A 25,094-nucleotide genomic window follows, 5' to 3' on the forward strand; every position below is an offset into this window, starting at 1 on the left:
GAACATCTTCTTCTGACTTGAATGCAGTACTCCAGATAGAGACTGATCAAGGCTTTGTATGACTGACTCCATCTGGAGTAATACGCTCAGTTTGGAAACTGAACCGCAGGAAGGATATATTGGCTTTCGAGGGGGTAAAATGCAGATTTCCCAGAATGATATTAGGGCTTAAAGGGTTAAATTATGAAGACAGGTTGTGTGTAATTGGTCTGTATCCATTTGAGTCAAAAGATTGAGATGTGATCTAATTGAAGTCTTTTAAATGATAATTGGGTTCAATTGGATAGATGTCGAAAATCTATTCCTTCTGGTCCAGAATGAAATTAGAACTAGGCCACTTAGGAAAGAAATTAGGAAGCACTTTTTCATACAAAGGGTAGTGCATAGTTTGAATTCTCTACCCCCACCCCCCACCCCATCCCCTGCCCCACCAAAACACTGGTGCTGGAACAATTGAAAATTGACTGAGATCAATAGTTTTTTTTTTAGACGAGTGTATTAAGAGGTATGGAGCAAAGGCATGTCAATGGAATTGATCTAATTGAATGGCAGAACAGGATGAGAGGGGCTGAATGACCTATTCCTATGTTCACTTATTTTAATTTATTCCAAGGATGTAGGCATCGCTGGCAAGGCTGACATTTATTGACCATCAATCATTACCATGAGTGGTTTGTTAGCCACTTCAGAAGGCAGTAAAGAGTCAACCTCATTGGTGTGGGAATGGAATCACTGACTAGGTAAGGCTGGCAGGTGTCCTTCCCTAAAAGGACATTAGTATGCCAGTTGAGTTTTTACAACAATCAAAAGCTTTATGATCACTTTTACTGGAACCAGCTTTATGTTTCCAGATCTTTTAACAAAGCTCTGAATTCAAATTCTGAAACTGCCACAGTGGTATTTGAACAAGTGTTCTCTGGATTACTAGTTGATTGGATTATAGTAGATTATTGTTTGGTGATCTAGACGATTTGGGTTGGCAAAATATTATTTTCCCATTCACAATGACAAATAAATTAGGAAAAAAAAAATCATAGTACCTGTGTAAAGCTAACACATCTGATTTAAATAATTTAACATAGAGTTCATACTATTAAAACCATAGAACTTTAGAAATAACATTTAAATTCATTCAGAAAATACTGTAGAGTTGACATTTCTGAGCATTCTTACCTTTATACATAGTTCTGTGACAAAACATGTCAGTAAATATTTCAAACCTGTATTTTTCTCTCTTACTTGTTTTACTCTCAGAATTTACAACACAACGTGTTAATCACAGTCTGTCTTTCTTAATTCTTAAACGTCTACTTTTTGTCCAAAACCTGAATCTACTTTTGTGCAAAAGCAAACACTATTCTCCAGCGCAGAAAGAAAGCCAATGGCATGTTCCCAGACTTCCACCACAGCTGTGCTATCAATCTCCACTAGGGGATGAAAAAAAGCAGTGCAAAGTCTCAGTATTATAGATTTACTCCCTCTGTAGGCAAGTGCCTTATGACCATTCTCTACTTCTTCTTGATTCCCCCAAGGTCAAGAACATGCAATATATAGACACATAGACACAAGCTGCACCACTACTTTGCTGCTACATGCATGCTTTTGGAGAAACATTAGTCTGCGATATTGTGATTTTTTTTTTGCGGTATTCTGGTGAATTTGTATTCCTGCTCTTCGCTACTAAATAACACAGGATGGCTAAGGTAAGTTTTCATCCACTGAACACTTATTCCAGTTCCCCACCCTACACCCCCTCACCTGCCTTTGCTCTTCTCCATTAGTCATCTGGGGCAACATGGTATTGTGAAGTCTGTAATTTGTCTGTGGCATAACAGTATAAAAAATGGAATGAAAGGCTATTTGTCTTCAAGCCCATTTATACCCACAGCATACACAAACGCGCTATCATGGGCTCCACTCAATCCATTTAATCTCCTGGAGAAAGGTTCAGATTAGGAGTCTCCCTCCCTCCCTCCTCACCACCAGGTTAGCTCAACCAAAACTTCACAATATCTGCCTCATGTTAGATCCTACGTTGTACGACTTTGACCGTGTAACTCTCAGTCCCTTTTCTAATGAAGAAATTTCATTTGTGTGAGTCTCTCTTCGAAATCTAAATTTTGAATCCTGCTATTATTCTTGCTGCTCATTTTTGAACCTATATATCAATGTGAAAGTAGGGTATCCCAAACTTCACACAATATTTCAGCTCCGGCCTTATCAAAAATCTCTACAAATTTACAACTTGTTTGCCCGAGATGCAGCTTAGTACATGATTAGCCATGTTATTCACAGTTTCACATTGACTGGAGACTTTTACTGAAATAGTCCCTTCAATATTGATGTGAACAGCAGCAGACACAGAACAAATTCCATGGACCCCAGTGATCACTTTGCCCTACACCAAACAGAGTGGCCATGAAATTTGGCACCATAGCGCCCATTTATTTTGGCGCTACGAGTGCTGTTTTGACTCTAAGATGCCAGCTAGAGCACATGCACACAGTTCTGGTACTAACCATGCCAGGCGACACTTTGATGAGGGGGTTGGCATGTGCGCAAGGAGCGTCCACTGGAAGAATGCAGAGTTGGCATATTGTGCTGTCAATCAGCGTTCCAGCTAATGCCGTCTCCTAAACATGCACAGCTCATGTGTTCAGTAGCAGGAAGGCCCCGCCCACCCCACAACGCTAGATAAAGGGATCATAAACTACTTTCAGGTTAGTTGCTGACAGATCTCTACTGGCTCTTACTGCGATTGTAAAAGCGTTTGGTGGTTTCCAGAGTAGTTTGAAGTTTGAAGTCTGAAATCTACAGGGAGTGGTGTGGCATGTGCTGTTGGACTTTGTTCTAACTTCAAGGATTCCGCACAAACTAGACATCGATGCAGTAGTTTTCATCCATTTTGGCCTGTAGCATGACAGGGAGAATGAGCAGGGGTGATACAGAGTCTGGCAAGCTGCTGGAAGAGGAGATGGAGAAGGGCTCCCAGCATGTGGCCATATGACACTCTGTATTCCAAAAAAGTGTACATACATTTGATTGTCTCTTGCCAGAGAGAAACAAGGGGCATGAACACATGACTTCATGTGGAAAGCAGGCTTCCCTATGGTGTCATTGACTGCATACACAACCCTATGTGGGCAGCACATATGAATTCTGAGATGTACTGCAACCAGAGGGGATTCCATTCCCTCAATGTCCAGCAGGTGTATGACGATAATGCAGAGCATCATGCAGATCAATGCCTGCTATCCTGGCAGCTGTCATGATGCCTTCATTTAATGCCAGTCCTCTGCAACATCTGCATTTGAGCCACCATGACAATCCAGAGGGTGGCTACTGGGCACCCTTTGATGTCATGGCTCATGACTCTGGTGTGTGACCCAATCACACAGGGGCAGCATATGTATAATGAAAGCTATGATGCTACACAAAATGTGATTGAGACGACCATTGGAATGCTGAAATAATGCTTCTTTTGCCTGGACCACTCTGGAGGAGTCTGCTGCATGCAGTACAACTTCACCATTAAGAGGAGTAGCTCTTGCTACCAATTATATGGTGACAAACTGAGGAGGAGGAGGAAGAGAGGAGGCAGCCAGCGCAGCCCCTATTTGGCCAAGCTGTCTGTGATCGACTCATCCGACGTCGATAACAATGAAGGCAACCCTAATTCCTCAGTCACCAAGAGTTAGAGTTAAGTAGCAAAAAGGGGATGATCACACTACTGGGGGTATCCTATAATTCTCTAAAAAGTGAGAGACAGAGACAGAGAGAGAGAGAGGAGCAAATCTGCAGGGAAATCACAGTGATGTGCAAGAACTATAGAGTTGTGAAATTGGGGGACTTCAATTACCCAAAAATCATTTGGGATAATTTTTAGAGTAAAGGGTAAGGAGGGGGAGGAATTTCTAAAATGTATTCAGGAGAACTTCCTTGACCAGTATATTCTTGATCCAACTAGAAAGGAGCTATTGTTGGATCTGGTGCTCGGAAATGAGATGGGCCAAGTGGACCAAGTGTCTGTGGGGGTGCACTTGGGTAAGAGCGATCATTGTGTCATAAGGTTTAGATGAGCAATGGAGAACAGCAAGGAACAATCTAAAGTAGAACTTCTAAATTGGAAGAGGGCTAACTTCAATGGGATGAGAGAGGATCCAGCCAGGGTAAAATGGAACCAAAGATTGGCAGGAAAAACTGTAACTAAGCAATGGGTGATCTTTAAGGAGGAGATGTTTTAGGTACAGGCTAGGTACATTCAAATGAGGGCAAAAGATAAGGGAAAGCCAGGGCTCCTTGGATGATGAGGGAGATAGAGAATATGATGAAACAAAATAAAAGATGTATGATGCATGTCAGGTGAATTCTTCAAGTAGGAGCCAAGCTAAATACAGTAACCTAAGAGAGGAAGTGAAGAGGAAAATATGACTGGCAAAGAGAGAATATGAGAATAGAATGGCAGTTAACACAAAGGGGTACCCAAAAATCTTCTACCGGCATATTAATAGTAAGCGGGTGGTAAGAGATGGGGTGGGGCCTATTAAGGACAAAGAAGATGATATGCTTAGAGGTGCTGGGCAAGGCTAGATTACTTAATGAGTTCATTGTATCAGTGTTTACTAAGGAAGAGGATGTTGACAAAATATCAGTAGAAGCGAAGATGGTGGAGGTAGTGGATAGGTAAAAATTGTTAGGCAGGATGTACTGGAAAGGTTGACTATGCTTAGAGTGGACAAGCCACCAGGTCTGGGTGGTTTGCATCCCAGGTTGCTGAAGAAAGTGGGAATAAAGAAAGCTGAAGGGTATGTCATAATCTTCCAATCTTCCTTGGACACGGGAGAGGTGCCAGAAGATTGAGGAGTGGCATATGTGACAGTCTTATTCAAAAAAGGGTGTAGGGACATTCTTAGCAACTATAGGCCAGTCATAACAGCAGTGGTGGGTAAGGTTTTCAAAACAATAATCAGGGAAATAAATCAATGACCATTTGGAGAGGTTTGAGCTAATTAGGGAGAGCCAACACGGATTTGTAAAAGGCAGATAGTACTTGACTAATCTAACAGATTTTTTTGATGAAATAACAAAAGATTGATGAAGGGAAAGCAATGGATGTTGTCGAGATGGATTTTAAGAAAGCCTTTGACAAAGTACCACATAAAAGGCTGCTAAACAAAATTGAGGCTCATGGAATATTAGGGTCAGTGTCAGCTTGTATAAAAAAATTGACTTCAAGACAGAAACAAGTGAATTGCGGTAAATGGCTGTTTTTCAGACTGGAGGACGGTATTCCTGAAGGTTCAGTGCTAGGATCACTGCTTTTGTGAATTACGCAAATAACTTGGATATTGGAATACAGAGTGAAATTTCAAAATTTGCCAATGATACTAAGCTTGGAGATGTGCCAAACAGTGAGGATGAAACCAATCAACTGCAACAGGACATGGATAAGCTAGCAGAATGGGCAGACAAGTGGCAGATGAAATTTAATACAGAGAAATGTCAGGTGATGCGTTTTGGCAAAAGGGATAGGGAGAAGCAATATAGACCAAATGGTACAGTGCGAAAGAGTGCACAAGGATAGAGAGACCTGGGAATTCATTTGCATAGATCTTTGAAGGTGGTAGGACATATTGAGAGAGTAGTTTGCAAAGCATATGGGATCTTGGACTTCATAAATAGAGGTATTGAATACAAAAGCAGGTAAGTTATGTTCGACCTTTATAAAGCTTTGGTCAGGCCACAACTAGAGTATTGCCTCCAGTTCTGGTCATCACACTTTGGAAAGAATGCAATTGCCCTTGAGAGGGTGCAGAGGAGATTTAGCAGAATGGTTCCAAGGATGAGGAATTTTAGCTACAAGGTAAGGTTGGAGAAGCTAGGGCTGTTCTCCTTGGAGCAAAGGAGATTTGATAGAGGTGTACAAGATTGTGACAGGTTTCGATAAGGTAGACAAAGAAAAGCGGTTCCATTAGCTGATGGTACAAGGACTAGGGGACACTTCAAAATTAATTGGCTTCGGGATGCCAAAAGGATGGGTAATATGGAAAATGTCATACGTGTGAAGTAGGGGGTGCTCTTCTAAGGCTGTGGCTAAGCAACATTACTGCAGGAAGTTCAGGAAGCATTGATTTACATTTGACTTGCACTTTCTCTCATCTGGGAGGGCTTGGAGATGTGCCAAAAACCAGGGGGCACAGATTTAAGGTAAGGGGCAGGAGGTTTAGAGGGGATTTGAGGAAAAATATTTCACCCAAAGGGTGGTTGGAATCTGGAACACACTGCTTGAAGGGGTGGTAGAGGCAGGAACCCTCACAACATTTAAGAAGCATTTAGATGAGCACTTGAAACACCATAGCATACAAGGCTTTGGGCTAAGTGCTGGAAAACGGGATTAGAAAAGATAGGTGCTTGATGGCAGGCACGGACACGATGGGCCAAAGGGACTGTTTCTGTGCTCTATGACTCTATGACTATTTTGGCACTGTGTATGCAAAACAAAAAAGGGTTCCATCCCTACCAATATCCCTTACGTTAATGAGCCAAAAATGCAGTACAAATAACATACAGATTTAAAAGAAAGTGAGCAGCAAGAGGGACAGACTTTGAGCAAAGTAAAGGAGCAAGAAAGGTGGACACAAGTAAGATAAGGGGGAAAGTTGGTGACAAGGGGAGAGAGAGATAGATAGAAAGTAGGAGACTACTGAAGGATGGGAAAGATGCAAGAACCAGAAGGTATCACTAACAGCTGGGCAAGGTAAATCTCTGTGCACATGTAGGCAATGGGGATCGTCGCCTTCTGCAAATCAGAAAATCATAGGCACGTTGCTTCACATTTCTGACATGTGCTGAGTGGGTAAAGTTCCTCTTGCTGATTCATATTTGTAACATTTAGGCCAGAGAATGACATTGGGTTACAATTTTTTCCATTATCGTTTAGTGATAAGAATTAAATACTTTTAGGGAGTGGAGCATATTTTGGGATGATTAAATGGAAGCCCTGCAAAGCCAAAGCAATTCCAGCTGTGGCACATGAGATTGCAGCACACTGGTGGAATCAACACACATGGCAAAAAATAAACTCCAAACAATTACATCCTTTATTCCTCTCACAAAAGCAGTTGACGTTACATCTTAAAATAAAGTCATATAATGAAATCCTTGGAAACTATAACAACTGATATAAATTACTAAACTGTTTTACCTTCGGAGTCCATTTGAAAATCATGGAAGGGCCCCTTGTCCCCATGATGTAGCAATTCTCTTATAATAATGGCAAAACTATACACGTCTCCTTTCTGTGTTCCGTTCAATGGGTATTCATGGAGTCGCAACAGTTCTGGAGCAGTCCAGCACAGCTCTGCAAGAAGATAAATTGGATACATGTGGAAAACAGATAGCAAATTCTTCAAGGCAAGCTTTCTCTTAACTACTGCTTAACAGTGATTGAATGTACCTTCATAGTTCATCTTTTCTATAGTGATTACTTTCCTTTTGGTTCCATATCGAAGCTCCCATAGGCCAAATCCTGATATCTTTACTTGCATCCGACTGTCTACCAGACACGTTTTAGGTTTTAAATTACCATGAGACTTCAGTGGACTATCGTGTAAAAATATCATTCCCTATATTAAAATAGAAAAATTATTAGCTTTAGCATTATCTTTTCTCCAGCTTTGTTCGGAGATATTTACTACAACAGTGTCTTTAATTATGACCAGCAACACTGAATCTGAGAATATCTAAGGCAAGGTTCAAAGGCGTAGTTATAATTAATAAAATACTGGTTAGAAATCCTACAAACACTGCAGCCCATCGTACTTGTGCTGGCCCTAGAAAGAGCAGTCGTGCTTAGGCCTGCTTTTTGTCTGTAACCCTCTGATCCTCATCCTCAAGTACCTGTCCAACTCCCTTTTAAGATTAGTTATGGATTCAGCTTCCTCCACCTTTCAGGTGTTCCAGATCCTGACAACCCTCTGAGTGAATAAAATCTCCTCATCTCCACCCTAGATCTTTTGCCTGTGATTTTGAATCTAGGACCTCTGGTTATTGACCCACTCATCAGAGGGAGTAGATTTTCTCTAGCTACTCTATCAAAACATCTCACCATATTGAAAACCTCTATTAGGTCACCTCTTAATCATTTCTGTTCCAGGCAGAATCGTCCTAACTTTTCTAACCTCTCAACATAGCTGAAGTCCCTCAACCCTTGTAACATCCTGGTAAGCTTCCTCTGTAACCTTTGTTACGACCGACTGCTCCAGTCAAAGCCCCCGATCAAAATATACGATTCTGATTGTGGTGGGAGAAACGCACTGTTAATTCAATCCCGTCGCTCCACAGATCACCTAGCATATCATTTTTAAACTTTCCAAATTAAAGAAAGTACAATTTGGCTGCGTCTATCTATTAACTGCCGAAAGAGGCTAACCAAATGAACAAATTAATTGTTTAATTAAAAAAACTAAATTCTTAAACACTATGAAGATATAAACAACATTTAAAATAGAAAAGAAATTAGAATCCTTGCAAATTGACAGTCCAATGTTGCTTGAAGTCTTCACAGCAGTCTGATGGGGAAAAAAGGTTCTTCCACAGTAGAACAGTCCATAGTCTAATACCAGCAGTAAGTGTTGCTTTCCTTCTCCAGCAAATTTCAACAATTAACAACTTGCAAACACTTTCAATAGAATCAATCTGACTTTAGAGTATTTGAGGGATAAAAGATTGTCACAGTCTAACTTCTCTTCCTTCAGTTTAAATTACCAGAGATCTCTGTTTTGGCTTGACTTTTTTTTAAAGAATTTTGAGAGCTAATGATTAAACAGACTAAAATTCTCCTGCTTCAGTTAAATGGCTGAGAGCTCTTTTTTCAGGTGCTAACACCAGTTGTCTGTGTTCTGTTCTGCCTTAGAACAGACTGTCTTCAACTAAAAAAGCATTAATGAGTGAAATATATTACAAGATTCAGAAAAACTGCAGAGGATGAACATACAGAGTGTGTTTTCATTAGTAGATAAAAAGAAAATCAGGAAAGCTGGAAATCAGAAACAAAAACATAAGTGTTTGAACATCAGCACCTGGAAAAGAAAGATTCATTCTAGATTGGCCTCTCTATCAGATCTGATTGGAAGAATATTTCCTGTATGCTTTGCAGAAATAATTGATAAACATAAACAACCTTGGGGTGATTATAACCTGGCAGATACGGCTCGAATTACTTACCCACCCTGGCGCTGCAGGGACACCACCAGCTGGGATTTTAACCTACCCCTTCTTTACATATGCATGTCAGCCCCAGTCATGTCACCAAAGCCAGACTGCAATTTTAACTCAGGCTTGAGCAGAGAGATTGTTGTGGCTTTCCTACCAGGCCAACTTGGGAAAGAAAGGGGATTAGCCCCAGGAGAGGCCAACAAAGGTAATGTTTTTCTTTCTTTTGTGGGGTCAGGAGAAACTGGAGTGCTTCAACAGGCTTCACTAGATAAGCTTAGGCCTCCCCTTGCCTGGATCCTCCCCATTCTTACCCATTTCCTCCTAACTTCCCAACCAGAATGAAGCCCAGGGGTTAAAATAGCCCGTGCCTGATTTCCATAGTAACTTACCACGCCACCCAGATTTAAAATCGTGGCCCATGTTTACAGATTTGCTACACAAGAGAGAGTCTAACCTCGCCTGGACATTCAATGGCCTCCACCATCAACATGTGATGGACTCACTTTGGAGCATGCGCGATGCTGAGGAGGTCGTGGATAGCACGTTTAGCGAATTGGTCACACCGCAGATTAGGATTGCTGAGGGAGAAAGGGAATGCGTGACTAAAAGGCAGAGAAAGAGCAGGAAGGCAGCGCAGGAGTCCCCTGCGGTCATCTCCCTCCAAAACAAGTATACCATTTTGGATACTGTTGAGGGAGATGGCTCACCAGGGGAAGGCAGCAGTAGCCAGGTTCATGGCACCGTGGCTGGCTCTGCTGTTCAGAAGGACGGGAAAAAGAGTGGAAGGGCTATAGTCATCGGGATTCGATTGCAAGGGGAGTAGATAGGCGGTTCTGTGGTTGGAAACGAGACTCCAGAATGGTATGTTGCCTCCCAGGGATGTCTCAGATCAGCTGCAGAACATTCTGAAGGGGGAGGGTGAACAGCCAGTTGTCATTGTGCACATAGGCAACAATGATATAAGTAAAAAACGGGATGAGGTCCTACAAGCAGAATTTAGGGAGTTAGGAGCCAAGTTAAAAAGTAGGACCTCAGAGGTAGTACTCTCAGGATTGCTACCAGTGCCACGTGATAGTCAGAGTAGAAATGAAAGAATAGTCAGGATGAATGCGTGGCTTGAGAGATGGTGCAGGAAGGAGGGGTTCAGATTTTTGGGACATTGGGACCGGTTCTGGGGGAGGTGGGACTATTACAAATTGGACGGTCTACACCTGGGCCGGACTGGAACCAATGTCCTTGGGGGTGCTTTTGCTAACGCTGTTGGGGAGGGTTTAAACTAATGTGGCAGGGGGATGGGAACCAAATGAGGAGGTCAGTGGACAGTAAGGACAAAAGCCTGTAAGGAACTAGATAATGAAGTCAGCGTGACTAAGGGGAAGAGTAGGCAGGGAGCAGATGATGAACGCAAAGGGAGTGGTGGTCTGAGGTGCATTTGTTTTAATGCAAGAAGTGTAGTAGGTAAGGCAGATGAACTTAGGGCTTGGATTAGTACCTGGGAGTATGATGTTATTGCTATTACTGAGACTTGGTGGAGGGAAGGGCATGATTGGCAACTAAATATCCCAGGATATCGATGCTTCAGGCGGGATGGAGAGGGAGGTAAAAGGGGTGGAGGAGTTGCATTACTGGTCAAAGAGGATATCACAGCTGTGCTGAAGGAGGGCACTATGGAGGACTCGAGCAGTGAGGCAATATGGGCAGAACTCAGAAATAGGAAGGGTGCGGTAACAATGTTGGGGCTATACTACAGGCCTCCCAACAGCGAGCGTGAGATAGAGGTACAAATATGTAAACAGATTATGGAAAGATGTAGGAGCAACAGGGTGGTGGTGATAGGAGATTTTAATTTTCCCAACATTGACTGGGATTCACTTAGTGTTAGAGGTCTAGATGGAGCACAATTTGTCAGGAGCATCTAGGAGGGTTTTCGAGAGCAGTATGTAAATAGTCCAACTCGGGAAGGGGCCATACTGGACCTGGTGTTGGGGAATGAGCCCGGCCAGGTGGTTGAAGTTTCAGTAGGGGACTACTTTGGGAATAGTGATCACAATTCCGTAAGATTTAAAATACTCATGGACAAAGACGAGAGTGGTCCTAAAGGAAGAGTGCTAAATTGGGGGAAGGCCAACTATACCAAAATTTGGCAGGAGCTGGGGAATGTAGATTGAGAGCAGCTGTTTGAAGGTAAATCCACATGTGATATGTGGGAGGCTTTTAAAGAGAGGTTGATTAGCGTGCAGGAGAGACATGTTCCTGTGAAAATGAGGGATAGAAATGGCAAGATTAGGAAACCATGGATGACAGGTGAAATTGTGAGACTAGCTAAGAGAACAAAGGAAGCATACAGAAGGTTTAGGTGGCTGAAGAAAGACGAAGCTTTGAAAGAATATCGGGAATGTAGGACCAATCTGAAACGAGGAATTAAGAGGGCTAAAAGTGGTCATGAAATATCTTTAGCAAACAGGGTTAAGGAAAATCCCAAAGCCTTTTATTCATATATAAGGAGCAAGAGGGTAACTAGAGAAAAGATTGGCCCACTCAAGGACAAAGGAAGAAAGTTATGCGTGGAGTCAGAGAAAATGGGTGAGATTCTAAACGAGTACTTTGCATCGGTATTCACCGAGGAGAGGGACATGAAGGATGTTGAGGTTAGGAACAGATGTTTGATTACTCTAGGTCAAGTCGGCATAAGGAGGGAGGAAGTGTTGGGTATTCTAAAGGGCATTAAGGTGGACAAGTCCCCAGGTCCGGATGGGATCTATCCCAGGTTACTGAGGGAAGCGAGAGAGGAAATAGCTGGGGCCTTAACAGATATCTTTGCAGCATCCTTAAATACGGGCGAGGTCCCGGAGGACTGGAGAATTGCTAATGTTGTCCCCTTGTTTAAGAAGGGTAGCAGGGATAATCCAGGTAATTATAGACCGGTGAGCCTGACGTCAGTGGTAGGGAAGCTGCTGGAGAAGTTACTGAGGGATAGGATCTATTCCCATTTGGAAGAAAATGGGCTTATCAGTGATAGGCAACATGGTTTTGTGCAGGGAAGGTCATGTCTTACCAACTTAATAGAATTATTTGAGGAAGTGACAAAGTTGATTGATGAGGGAAGGACTGTAGATGTCATATACATGGACTTCAGTAAGGCGTTTGATAAGGTTCCCCATGGTAGGCTGATGGAGAAAGTGAAGGCGCATGGGGTCCAAGGTGTACTAGCTAGATGGATAAAGAACTGGCTGGGCAACAGGAGACAGAGAGTAGCAGTGGAAGGGAGTTTCTCAAAATGGAGACGTGTGACCAGTGGTGTTCCACAGGGATCCATGCTGGAACCACTGTTGTTTGTGATATACATAAATGATTTGGAGGAACGTATAGGTGGTCTGATTAGCAAGTTTGCAGACGACACTAAGATTGGTGGAGTAGCAGATAGTGAAGGGGACTGTCAGAGAATACAGCAGAATATAGATAGATTGGAGAGTTGGGCAGAGAAATGGCAGATGGAGTTCAATCAGGGCAAATGCGAGGTGATGCATTTTGGAAGATCCAATTCAAGAGTGAACTATACAGTAAATGGAAAAGTCCTGGGGAAAATTGATGTACAGAGAGATTTGGGTGTTCAGGTCCATTGTTCCCTGAAGGTGGCAACGCAGGTCAATAGAGTGGTCAAGAAGGCATACGGCATGCTTTCCTTCATCGGACGGGGTATTGAGTACAAGAGTTGGCAGGTCATGTTACAGTTGTATAGGACTTTGATTCGGCCACATTTGGAATACTGCGTGCAGTTCTGATCGCCACATTACCAAAAGGATGTAGATGCTTTGGAGAGGGTGCAGAGGAGGTTCACCAGGATGTTGCCTGGTATGGAGGGCGCTAGCTATGAAGAGAGGTTGAGTAGATTAGGATTATTTTCATTAGAAAGACGGAGGTTGAGGGGGGACCTGATTGAGGTGTACAAAATCATGAGAGGTATAGACAGGTTGGATAGCAAGAAGCTTTTTCCCATAGTGGGGGATTCAATTACTAGGGGTCACGAGTTCAAAGTGAGAGGGGAAAAGTTTAGGGGGGATATGCGTGGAAAGTTCTTTACGCAGAGGGTGGTGGGTGCCTGGAACGCGTTGCCAGCGGAGGTGGTAGACGCGGGCACGATAGCGTCTTTTAAGATGTATCTAGACAGATACATGAATGGGCAGGAAGTAAAGAGATACAGACCCTTACAAAATAGGCGTCATGTTTAGATAGAGGATCTGGATCGGCGCAGGCTTGGAGGGCCGAAGGGCCTGTTCCTGTGCTGTAATTTTCTTTGTTTTTGTTCTTATCCTGGGGTAACCATGGACCAGAAACTTAACTGGATCCAACACACAAATACTGTGGCTACAAGAGAAGGTCAGAAGCTGGGTATTCTATGGCAAGTGACTTACCTCTTGACTCCACAACACCTTTCCACCATCTACAAGGCACAAGTCAGGAGTGTGATGGAATACTCTCCACTTGCCTGGATGAGTTCAGCTCCAACAACACTCAAGAAGCTCAACACCATCCAGGACAAAGCAGCCCATTTAATCAGTCTCCTTAAACATTGACTTGCTCCACCAAGAGTACACAGTGGCAATAGTGTACACCATCTACAGGATGCACTGCAGCAACTCACCAAGGCTTCTTCAACAGCACCTTCCAAACCTGCAATCTCTACCACCTAGAAGGAAACAGCAGGCGCATTGGAATATCAACACTCCTTCAAGTTACACACCAACCTGACTTGGAAATATATCACCATTCCTTCATCATCGCTGAATCAAAATCCTGGAACTCCCTACTTAACAGCATTGTGGATGTACCTTCACCACAAGAACTGCAGCGGTTTAAGAAGATGGTTCACCACCACATTCTCAAAGGCAATTAGGGATGGGTAACAAATGCTGGCCTTGCCAGTGACACCCACATCCTGTGAATGAATAGAAAAACACGCATACATGTACAAGCACAAATTCAGACTGACCTATTGGCCATTTTAAGGGAGTTAACCAAGTTTGCAACAGATGCTTCAGAAGTGAATGCCTTTTCATTAAGATAGCAGAATAAAGCGATATCACACATTAAACTAGAAAGTTGCATTTCAAATTTACATGGCTTTTAGCGAGAATATCACATTGTTTTTAAATTCCATTCCTCTCACAAGTGATTATATTTGAAATCGCAATGAATTTGTACTTTATTACTGGCAAAATATAAAATCTTGCTTCCAAGTACTTACATTTACTATATCATAAGCAAGTGAGAGTTTGAAAATCCAGTCAAGTTCCAAATCTGTGTTTTTCAGGATATCCTGGTGGAAGAAAATTGAATATATTTAGTGACAGTTTTTTTCCCTTATAAACATAGACTGACTTTTTGTTCACTCCCATAATTAAAGGAAAATATACCCAAATGCTGAAAGCTTAGTTGCAGCTGTGAATGGATAAGCATCCTTGCACAATGCCTGATTTCTAGGTGCAGTAATTAGCAACTCCTGACTGACTCTGGACCTTTCCTGTTTAAAGCTGCAACATTCCACAAACTACACTGCATAATTTTATATTTCAACATCAAACTACACCACTCAAAAAATGTGGAAGATGTATGTAATAGTTTCATATAGTTCTTTGTTACATGCATATCTGTCAAGTGCCTTAGGATGTTTTACTATGTTAAAGCTGTTAGATACATGCAAATTGTTGTGCTTTACAGATGGTAGTAATCTGGGTCCTGTGCTACTATTTCCCTCCAAAGGAACGAGGAAGCAGCAATAAATGATGTACATTCCATGGTATTGATCTATGACAGCAAGTTGTATGAATGTTCCAAACTGAACACAATTTATGTACGATTTTCAATAAGCAACTTTACTTAAAGGAAAAAATACCACCGGATTTAAATACAATAACCAATTTTAAATCTCTCCATCTGGTGTAAACAACAACTGCTACTTATATTTATATAGCACCTTTAACATAAAGAAATGTCCCAAGGTACTTCACAGGGATATTATGAAACAAAGTTTGACACTGAGCCACATAAGGAGATATTAGGTCAGATGACCAAAAGCTTGGTCAAATAGGTAGGTTTTAAGGAGTGTCTTAAAGGAGGAAAGTGAGTAGAGAGGTGGCAAGGTTTAGGAAGGGTATTCCATAGCCTAGGGCCTAGACAACAGGAAGTGCGGCCACCAATGGTGGAGTAATTAAAATTAGGGAAGCTGAAGAAGCCAGAATTAGAGGTGTGCAGATATCTCAGAGGGTTGTGGGCCTGGAGGAGATTAAAGAGATAGGGAGGGACAAGGTCATGGAGGGATTTGAAAACAAGAATGAAAATTTTAAAATCAAGACTTTGCTTGGCCGGGAGCCAATGTAGGTCAGCGAGCACAGGGGTAATAGGAGAACGGGATTTCATGTGAATTTAGACACGGTCAGCAGAGTTTTGGATGACCTTAAGTTTACAAAGGGTAGAATGTGGGAGACCAGCCAGGAGTGAATTGGAATAGTCAAGTCTGGAGGTAATAAAAGCATGAATGAGGGTTTCAGCAGCAGTTGATCTAAGACGGGGCCGAAGTTGGACAATGTTACTGAGGTGGAAATAGGCAGTCTTAGTGATAGCATGAATATGAGGTCGGAGGCTCATCTAGGGGTCAAATGTGACACTAAGGTTTCAAACTGACTGGCTTAATCTCACACTGTTGCCAGGGAGAGGGATGGAGTCAGTAGCCACAGAATGGAGTTTGGAATGAGGGCCAAAAATGATGGCTTCAGTCTTCACAATATTTAATTGGAGGAAATTTCAGCTCATCCAATACTGGATGTCGGATAAGCGGTCAGATAGTTTAGCAACAGTGGAGGAGCAGAGAGAGGTCGTGGTGAAGTAGAGCCGGGTGTTGTCAGCATATCTGTGAAAACTATTGCTGTGCTTTTGGATGATGTCACCGAGGGGCAGCATGTAGATGAGAAATAGGAAGCAGCCAAAGACAGCTCTTTGGAGGACATCAGAGTTAACAGTAAGGGAGCAGGAAGAGAAGTCATTGCATGTGATTCTCTGGCTCCGATTAGAAAGATAAGACGAACCAAGTGGACAAAAGTGGAGAGGCCTTCTCATAGGCTGCAAACAGGTTGAGAAAGATGAGCGGGGAAAGTTTATCTTGGTCAAAGGCACATAAGATGTCATAGGATGTACACAGGGCTGTAGTGGCCTGAAAATGGTGTCAGGTCACTTAGCATTCTGTTTCTTCAGTTGCACCTGTCGCCGCCATCTTAGATAGGGCCTTATGATGGGTGGCCAGAGTGCCTGCCTGTTGCAGGTGGAAGACTGCTTGTAATATCCAAATCAGGATCCTAATGACATGCATAGGACCCAAATTACACCTTTGAGTTACCAATGGATGGAGAATGTGTTCTGCTTTCTCCACCCAACTTTGTACCAGGCGGTGTACAGCCTAAGCAGTGCACCTCAAAGGCGCCACTGGAAACCGCTCACAAAATGGTCAGGAAGAAAAGGAGTGTTGCTTTTAATATTTAAAAAATCCCAAGGTACTCCAAAGAGGGGAAATCAGACAAATAAAAGCAAAATACTGCAGATGTGGGAAATCTGAAATGAAAACAAAAAGTGCTGGAAATACTCAGCAGGTCTGGCGGCATCTGTGGAGAGAGAAGCAGAGTTAAAGGTTTCAGATCAGTGACCCTTCATCAGAAAAAAAATGGATAGCGTGCCAAAGAGGAAGATATTAGGAGGAGTGACTAAATGACAAAGAGATGAGAGGGAGGTAGAGAGGCAGAGGGGTTTAGGGAGGGAATTCCAGAATGTGGGGCCTAAATGGTTAAAACAACAACTGCAAAGGGTGGGGCAAAGGGAGGGGCAAATGCACAAAAGGCCAGAGTCAGAGGAATGGAGAGTTCAGAATTGTTGTAGGGTTGGCGGAAGTTATAGAGATAGGAAGTGGAGTGACTTTGAAGAGATTTAAACACGAGGATGGGGATTGTAAATCGGAGGTGTTGGAATACCAGGATACGACGTAGGTGAGCAAGGACAGGAGTGATATGTGAGTTGGACTTGGTTGAGGATAAGATATGGCAGCAGAGTTTTGGATGAACTGAAGTTTATGGAGAATGGGCGCTGGTCAGGATAGCATTGGAATATTCATGTCTGGAGGGAACAGAGCCATGGATCAGTGTCTTCTGTGGCAGATGGGCTGATGCAGGGACAGAGTCGGGTAATGTTATGATGGCGGAAGTAGGCAGTCTTTGTGATGCAGAGGATATCTGGTCAAGATTGAATAGAATGCTGAGATTGCAAACAGCCTGATTTAGCTGGAGACAATGGGAAGGGAGGGGAATGGAATCAGTGGCAGGAGTTGAAGACAACATTTTCAGTCTTCATAATGTTTAGCCAGAGGAAATTGCAGCACAGTCATGACTGGATATTGGATAAGCAGGTTGGCAGCACCGAGGAAATGGAGGGGTCAAGCGAGGTGGTGGAGCGAAGAGCTGGACATCTCAGCATACATGAGGAAACTAACCCTATGGGCTGGATTAGAAGCACCCCCCGCTGGGCCACACACCGCCATGCCGCGCCATCTCCCGAGCAGCAGTTCATTTAAATACCCTGGTCAGCCCGCACACCACCCCCCGCCCAATCACATGGAGGGGGCAGGCTCTCTGAAGCCAGCAATGGCGTCAGTGCCATTTTTATAGGGCAGCCAGTCCTGCCAGTTAATTCTATTGTCCCTTTCCCACCCCCCCCCAATAATAATAACATTAAGTATCTGCCCTTCCCCCTGCAAAACACTTACCTTTCAAATATGACCTTCCCCCCCCCCCCCACAAAGTGTACAAAGTTCACAGTTCACCGCCTCCCGCCATCCCCTACGCTAATGATGAGAGTTTGATCCTGTTCCCCCCCACCCCACCCTGCTATAAAAAGCTCACGTTCCCCCTCCTTCCCCATCGCTGTGGCACCTGCTTTCCTAGATGGGAAAGCGAAGGCACGGGAGTGCCGGCCACCACGCTTAAGATCGCGGCCAACCGTAGGATTGTTGGTAAGTTTATTTGAATTTATGCATTGTGCTCATTTCAATATGGTAAGCCAGGTCCCAGCGGGGTGGCCACCACAGAGCCTCGCCGCCGCCAGGAAGGTCGGGCCCGGCCCTCCCGTGTCGGGTTCCATGGTGGCCACTGCCGGAACGATCTTCCGGCTCCACGGCCACGGAACCAGACGTCCGGAGCCCTGTAAAATCCCGGCCTACGTCTGCAGAAGGTTTCACCAAAGAGCAGCAATGTAGATGAGAAGCAGCAGGTGGACAAATAGAGATCCTTGAACAACGCCAGAGGTAACAGTGTGGAGGAAGAGAAGCCATTGCTGAAGATACTTTGGCTATGATTAGATAGGTAAGAATGGAATCAAGCAAGGGAAATGTCAGTGAGCTTGATAACGAAGGAAAGACAATGGAGGGCAATGGTGTAGTTGACCATGTCAATGGCTGCAGAGAGTTTAAGTTCAAAAAGGAGGCAAAAATAATGCACCAGCATCTCACACAGTGGATGTCATTTGTTTCTTTGATTAGAGCCATTTCAGTTTTGTAGCTTGTGCAGTAAACCTCACTGGAGAGAGTTGTGTGTATGATGGGTATGGATTTATGAGGTCACAACACAGCAGTCAAGAATTTTAGGGAGGTATGGGAGATTGGAGATGGGGGAGTAATTTTCAAGGTCAAAGGGGTCAAGGGTGGGTTTTTGTGGTGTGGGGTGATGATGATGTTGCATATTCCTTGGACCTCTGTGTTGGTAGAGACTTCACACAAAGGCTGACCACACCAAATGGGATCAGCAATGCAATATTGTGTGTTCTTTACTGAGTACTAAGACAGCAGCTAGTACATCGAGATGTTCACTATACAGGTGTCTCTTCAATAGAACCATAGAAAAATTACAGCACAGAAGGAGGCCATTCAGCCAATCGAATCTGCGCCAGCTGAGAAAAATAGCTACCCATCAATTCCCACCTTCCAGCACTTGGTCCGTAGCCTTGCAGGTTACAGCATGTCAGATGCATATCCAGGTACTTTTTAAATGAGTTGAGGGTTTCTGCCTCCACCACCGTTCCTGGCAGTGAATCCCAGACACCCACCACCCTTTGGGTGAAAAAGTTTTTCCTAATGTCGCCTCTAATCCTTCTACAAATCACCTTAAATTTGTGCCCCCTGGTAATTGACCTCTCCACTAGGGGAAACAGGTCCTTCCTGTCTACTGTATCTAGGCACCTCATAATTTTGTACATCTCTATCAAGTCATCCTTCAGCCTCCTCTGTTCTAAGGAAAACAACCCTAGCCAATCCAATCTTTCTTCATAGCTACAACTTTCAAGCCCTGGCAACATTCTTGTAAATTTCTTCTGTACTCTCTTCAGAGCAATTATGTCCTTCCTGTAATGTGGTGACCAGAACTGTACACAATATTCCAGCTGTGGCCTAACCAGCATTTTATACAGTACCAGCATTACATCCCGCTTTTGTATTCTATACTTCAGCCAATAAAAGAAGGTATTCCAAATGCCTTCTTCACCACTCTATCTACCTGTCCTGCCACCTTCAGGGACCTGTGAATATGCACTCCAAGGTCTCTCACTTCTTCTACCCCTCTCAATATCCTCCCGTTTATTGTGTATTCTCTTGCTTTGCTTGCCCTCCCCAAATGCATTACCTCACACTTCTGCGGATTGAATTCTATTTGCCGCTGTTCTACCCACTCAAACAAACCATTGATATCATTCTGGAATCTACAGCTATCCTCTTCACCATCAACTACATGGCCAATTTTTGTGTCATCAGCAAATTTCCCAATCTTGCCTCCCATATTTAAATCTAAATCATTAATATATACCACAAACAGCAAGGGACACAACACTGACCCCTATGGAATGCCACTGGAAACTGCTTTCCATTCGCAAAACCATCTGTCGACCATTACCCGTTGTTTCCTGTCACTGAGCCAATTTTGGATCCAACCTTCCACATTTCCCTGTATCCCATGGGCTTTCATTTTTCTGACCAATCTGCCATGCGGCACCTTGTCAAATGCCTTACTGAAATCCATGTAGACCATGTCCACTGTACTACCCTCATCAATCCTCCTTGTTACCTCCTCAAAAAATTCAATTAAATTAGTAAGACATGAAATTCCCTTAAAACATCCGTGCTGACTATCCCTGAGTAATCCATGCCTTTCTAAGTGGCAGTTTATCCTGTCTCTCAGAATTGATTCTAATAATTTACCCACCACGGAGATCAGACTGACCGGCCTATAATTATTTGGCCTATCCCTTGCACCCTTTTTAAACAATGGTATAACTTTTGCAGACCTCCAATCCTCTGGCACCTCGCCTGTATCTAGTAAGGATTTGAAAATGATCCTCAGCACATCCGCTATTTCCTCCCTGGCTACCTTCAACAACCTGGGATGCAATCCATCCGGCCCTGGCAATTTATCTACGTTCAAAGATGTCAGACCCTCTTGTACTTCCTCTCTCATTCTGCTTATCATATCAAATATTTCACACTCCTCCTCTTTTACTACAATGTCTGCATCATCCCTCTCCTTTGTGAAGGCAGAGACAAAAACCTCATTAGAAACCCTGCCCACATCTTCTGCATCCATGCATAAGTTCCCTGGTACATCTCTGATAGGCCCTACTCTTTCCTTAGTTATCCTCTTGCTTTTTTGTACTGATAAAGCATCTTTGGGTTTTCCTTGATTTTACCTGCCAATAATTTTTCATGTCCTAGCTTTGCTTTTCTAATTTCCTTTTTTACTTCACCCCTGCACTTTCTATACTCCTCTAGGCTTTCTAAAGTATTACGTTTTTTGTGACGTCAAAAGTTTTCTTTTTCCGCTTTAAATTACCTAGTAAACTTCGAGATAACCAGGGGGCTCTAGATTTGGCCGTACCACGCTTTATCTTAGTTGGGACATGCCTACACTGTGCCTGTAGTATCTCACTTTTGATTGCCTCCCACTGGTTTGCCACTGATTTTCCTTCAAGTAACTCTATCCAGTTTACCTTCGCCAGGTCACCTCTCAGCTTTGTAAAATTTGCCTTCCCCCAATTTAGAACTTTTACTCCTGTTTTATCTTTGTCCTTTTCCATGATTATGCTAAAACATACTGTATTATGGTCACTATCTCCAAAATGGTCACCCACTGCTACTTCATCCACTTGTCCAGCTTCATTACCGAAGACTAAATCTAGTATTTCGCTCCCCTCATTGGGCTCATTACGTACTAGCTAAAAAAGTTCTCTTGAATGCAGTTCAAGAATTGTGTGCCCTCTGTGCCCTTCACACTGTTTGTATCCCAGTTGATATTAGGGTAGTTGAAATCCCCAACTATTATTGCCCTATAGTTTTTGTTCTCAGAAATTTGCCTATATATTTGTTCTTCTCTCTCCCTCTCACTATTTGGGGGTCTACAGTACACTCCTAGTAATGGGGCTGCCCTTTTTTATTTCTGAATTCAACCCCTATGGCCTCATTTGATGATCCATTTAGCAAACTATCCCTCCTCACAGCTGTTATTGATTCTTTAATGCTACACCTCCTCCTTTTTTATCCCCCTCTCTATCCCGCCTGAAAACTCTATATCCAGGGATGTTGAGCTGCCATTCTTGCCCCTCTTTAAGCCAAGTTTCCATTATAGCAACGATATCATGTTGCCATGTGTCTATCTATGCCCTCAGCTCATCGGCTTTATTTACTATACACCTTGCATTTAAAAAATACTTTTTAACACTGCCAAATTCCTGTGCTGCCCACTTTTTAGCCTTTGCTTCTTCTGTCTTTCAGGGTCACTCGCTAATTTTCTGCCTCCTGTTCCCTGCCCTGAAATTGTCCTGTCTGAAACTGCCCTCAGGTTCCCATCTCCAGGCCAAACTAGCTTAAACCATCCCCAACAACACTAGCAAACCTTCCTGCATGGATATTTATCCCAGTCCTGTTCAGGTATAGACTGTCCAGCTTGAACCGGTCCCAATGCCCCAGAAATATGAAGCTATCCCTCCTGTACTATCTCTCCAGCCACACATTCATCTGCTGTATTCTCCCATTTCTATACTCACTAGCACGTGGCCTTGGGAGTAATCCGGAGATTACTACCTTTAAGGTCATAGAGTCATAGAGAGATACAGCACTGAAACAGGCCCTTCGGCCCACCAAGTCTGTGCCGACCAACAACCACCCATTTATACTATTTCTACATTCTACATTAATCCCATATTCCCTACCACATCCCCACCATTCTCCTACCACCTACCTACACTAGGGGCAATTTACAATGGCCAATTTACCTATCAAGTCTTTGGCTGTGGGAGGAAACCGGAGCACCCAGCGGAAACCCACATGGTCACAGGGAGAACTTGCAAACTCCGCACAGGCAGTACCCAGAACCAAACCCGGGTCGCTGGAGCTGTGAGGCTGCAGTGTTAACCACTGCGTCACTGTGCTGCTCTGCTTGTTAATCTCTTTCCAAACTCTCTAAACTCAGCCTGCAGGATCTCATCCCTCTTTCTTCCTAGATCGTTGGTACCAATGTGGACTACGACCTCTGGCTGTGCACCCTCGCCCTCCAGAATGCTCTGTAGCCACTCGGTGAAATCCATGACCCCGGCACCAAGGCTGCCTAACACTCAAACACGTGGTGTGTCATAGGTCTTACATGAGAAACATGATCTTGTAGCCACACCTCCTAAAGGTGTACAGACATAACATCCCCCTTTTCCTAAAAGGAAAAGAAGAGGAACATATTTACACATTTAAGCATCCCCTTTAGGCAAGTAGAAATTTACTATATCCATGTACAGAACAGTATTGGAGATAATACAAAAAAGACAATAAGAATAAGAAAGAACACCAATCGCAAAAAAGTAAAGGTGCTTTGATAACTTTGCCAGATTTTGAAACAGGGTAGCAGTTGTCAGATACTGGAACAGATGTTTATGACTTGGATTTCATGGAAGAAGAATGTATAGATTCTGCCTGAGATATAGTGTTCAATCTTGTACGAGTTGCAATGCAGTCTTCCTTAGAATTATGAACAGCTCTGATTTGACCTCAGTTATGATGCAATGTAGCGCCAGTAGATGTAGTTACTTCATAGGAACGTGGTTCTGGTTGAACTTTGGAGAATGTTGCAGAACTCTATGTACCAATGATAAGGTTCTGAATGGTAACTTGCTGAACAATAGCTAATTTGGGAAGTTTACTCCCAGTGTGATCATCATGCTTTACTTTCATTTTCCTGCCTTGTCCTAGAAGAACATCTCTAACTTCAGGGTAGGCAGATTGGTGGAAGCCAGAAAGAGCCTAACATCCAAACATGAGTTCTGCTGGGGCGGAAGGGTGGAGCTCAGTGGAGTTGCATGAAGGTGGAGCATGGCAATGTGCGGGTGCTGACCTGTCTGCTAGAACCTCAGAATCAATGAATAGACGGTGCAAATCATACGTTCCACAAGGTCATTGGAATGTGGCTGGTAGGGTGATGATATAGTGTGCTTAACACCCCATTTCAGGCACAGGTCATGGAACGGTCTGCCAGCATACTGAGGATCATTATTGGAGATCACCTCCTCGGGTGTTCCAAACAGACTCAAAATAGCACTCGTAACCTTGGAGCTTGATGTGTCACGTAGGCGGTGGATGATTGATATTTAGAGAAATAATCCGTGACAATAAAGTAGTCAGAGTTATGATCATGAAGCAGATCAGTGGCAATCTTAGCCAGAGGGGCTGCAGGAACCTTGTGGGGGATGGGGATCGCTCTACATTGACTTGGCTGGTGAGCCTGACACTCCTGGCAGGCTTGGACAGCAGACGTGATGTCATCGTGAATCCCTGGCCAAATCGCCTGGTGCAGTCAAGGCCCATGTGCGACTGGTGAAGCTGCTGGAGGATATCCGCATGTAGTGATGCAAGAATCAGGACTTATCTGCCCTTGTAAATGACACCATGCGCGATGCCCAGTTTGTCCCTGAAGGCCCAGAATGACCTAATGGACTCAGCCACATCCTGAATGGAGTCCGGCCAGCCTTACAACATGATCTTCCTGAGCTCCTGGAAGGTGGGGTCTGCCACCATCGCTGCTCACAATCAAACTTCCACTGTGCGAAGTGGACAATGATTTTATGTCCTCTGACTCAATGTTGACCAAGTCGACTTGCCATTCCACTGAAACGTCTTCAGCGTTCGCTGGGTCGGGCAGCCAGCTCAGTGTATCGGAGGCGGTCATAGGTTTGCCTGGCTTGTATTTCACTTCACAGTCATAGCCTTGTATCATTACCAATAGTCACTGGAGGCGTGGAGGTACACTCATCTGTGACTTCCACCAAATCATCTCCAAAGGCTTGTGGTCAGTTTCCACCACGCAGCGTTTGCAAAAAAGATACGAATGGAAGCGTGTGATGCCGAAAACGAGAGCCAAAATGTCTCTCTCAATATTTGAATCAATAGCTTGGGATTGCGACAAGCCTTTGAATGTGAAAGCAACCGGTTACCCCTTCTGAAGTTGGCAGGCACCCAAGCCCATCTGTGAGGTGTTCATCTCCATCATCATGGTCTCTGCAGGGTCCTAAAATGGTGGTAATGAAGCACTTTCAGTCAGTGAGGTCGTAGTTGGTTGAAGATGTATTGATGGTCTTCATGCCAGAGGATGGGGGTGTCCTTCTTCAGGAGATCTGTTAGTGGCGCTGTCTTCTGAGCAAAGCCTGGGATGAAGGGGGAGAGGAAATTGAAGAGACCTAGGCATCGCTGGAGGTCCTCTTTGTCCTGTGGCACAGGCATCGTGTAGATGTAGTCCAATTTTCCAGAATCTGGTCAGATGCCC

General features: G+C 43.7%; 1 protein-coding gene across 1 annotated transcript in view; it reads right to left on the reverse strand.

Annotated features, from left to right (window-relative positions):
• The window catches only part of gucy2g (guanylate cyclase 2g), a 94,420-nt gene that overhangs the window by 23,512 nt on the left and 45,814 nt on the right, over positions 1 to 25,094 (reverse strand). The window contains exons 12-14 of the mRNA XM_068053285.1: positions 14,462 to 14,533; positions 7,457 to 7,625; positions 7,205 to 7,360 (exon numbers count right to left, since the gene is read on the reverse strand). Of these exons, the coding sequence (XP_067909386.1) occupies positions 7,205 to 7,360; positions 7,457 to 7,625; positions 14,462 to 14,533 (397 nt within the window). The remainder of the gene's footprint in view (positions 1 to 7,204; positions 7,361 to 7,456; positions 7,626 to 14,461; positions 14,534 to 25,094) is intronic.

The sequence above is a fragment of the Heterodontus francisci genome, chromosome 20 (assembly GCF_036365525.1).
Source record: "Heterodontus francisci isolate sHetFra1 chromosome 20, sHetFra1.hap1, whole genome shotgun sequence".
NCBI classification, from domain to species: Eukaryota; Metazoa; Chordata; class Chondrichthyes; order Heterodontiformes; family Heterodontidae; genus Heterodontus; species Heterodontus francisci.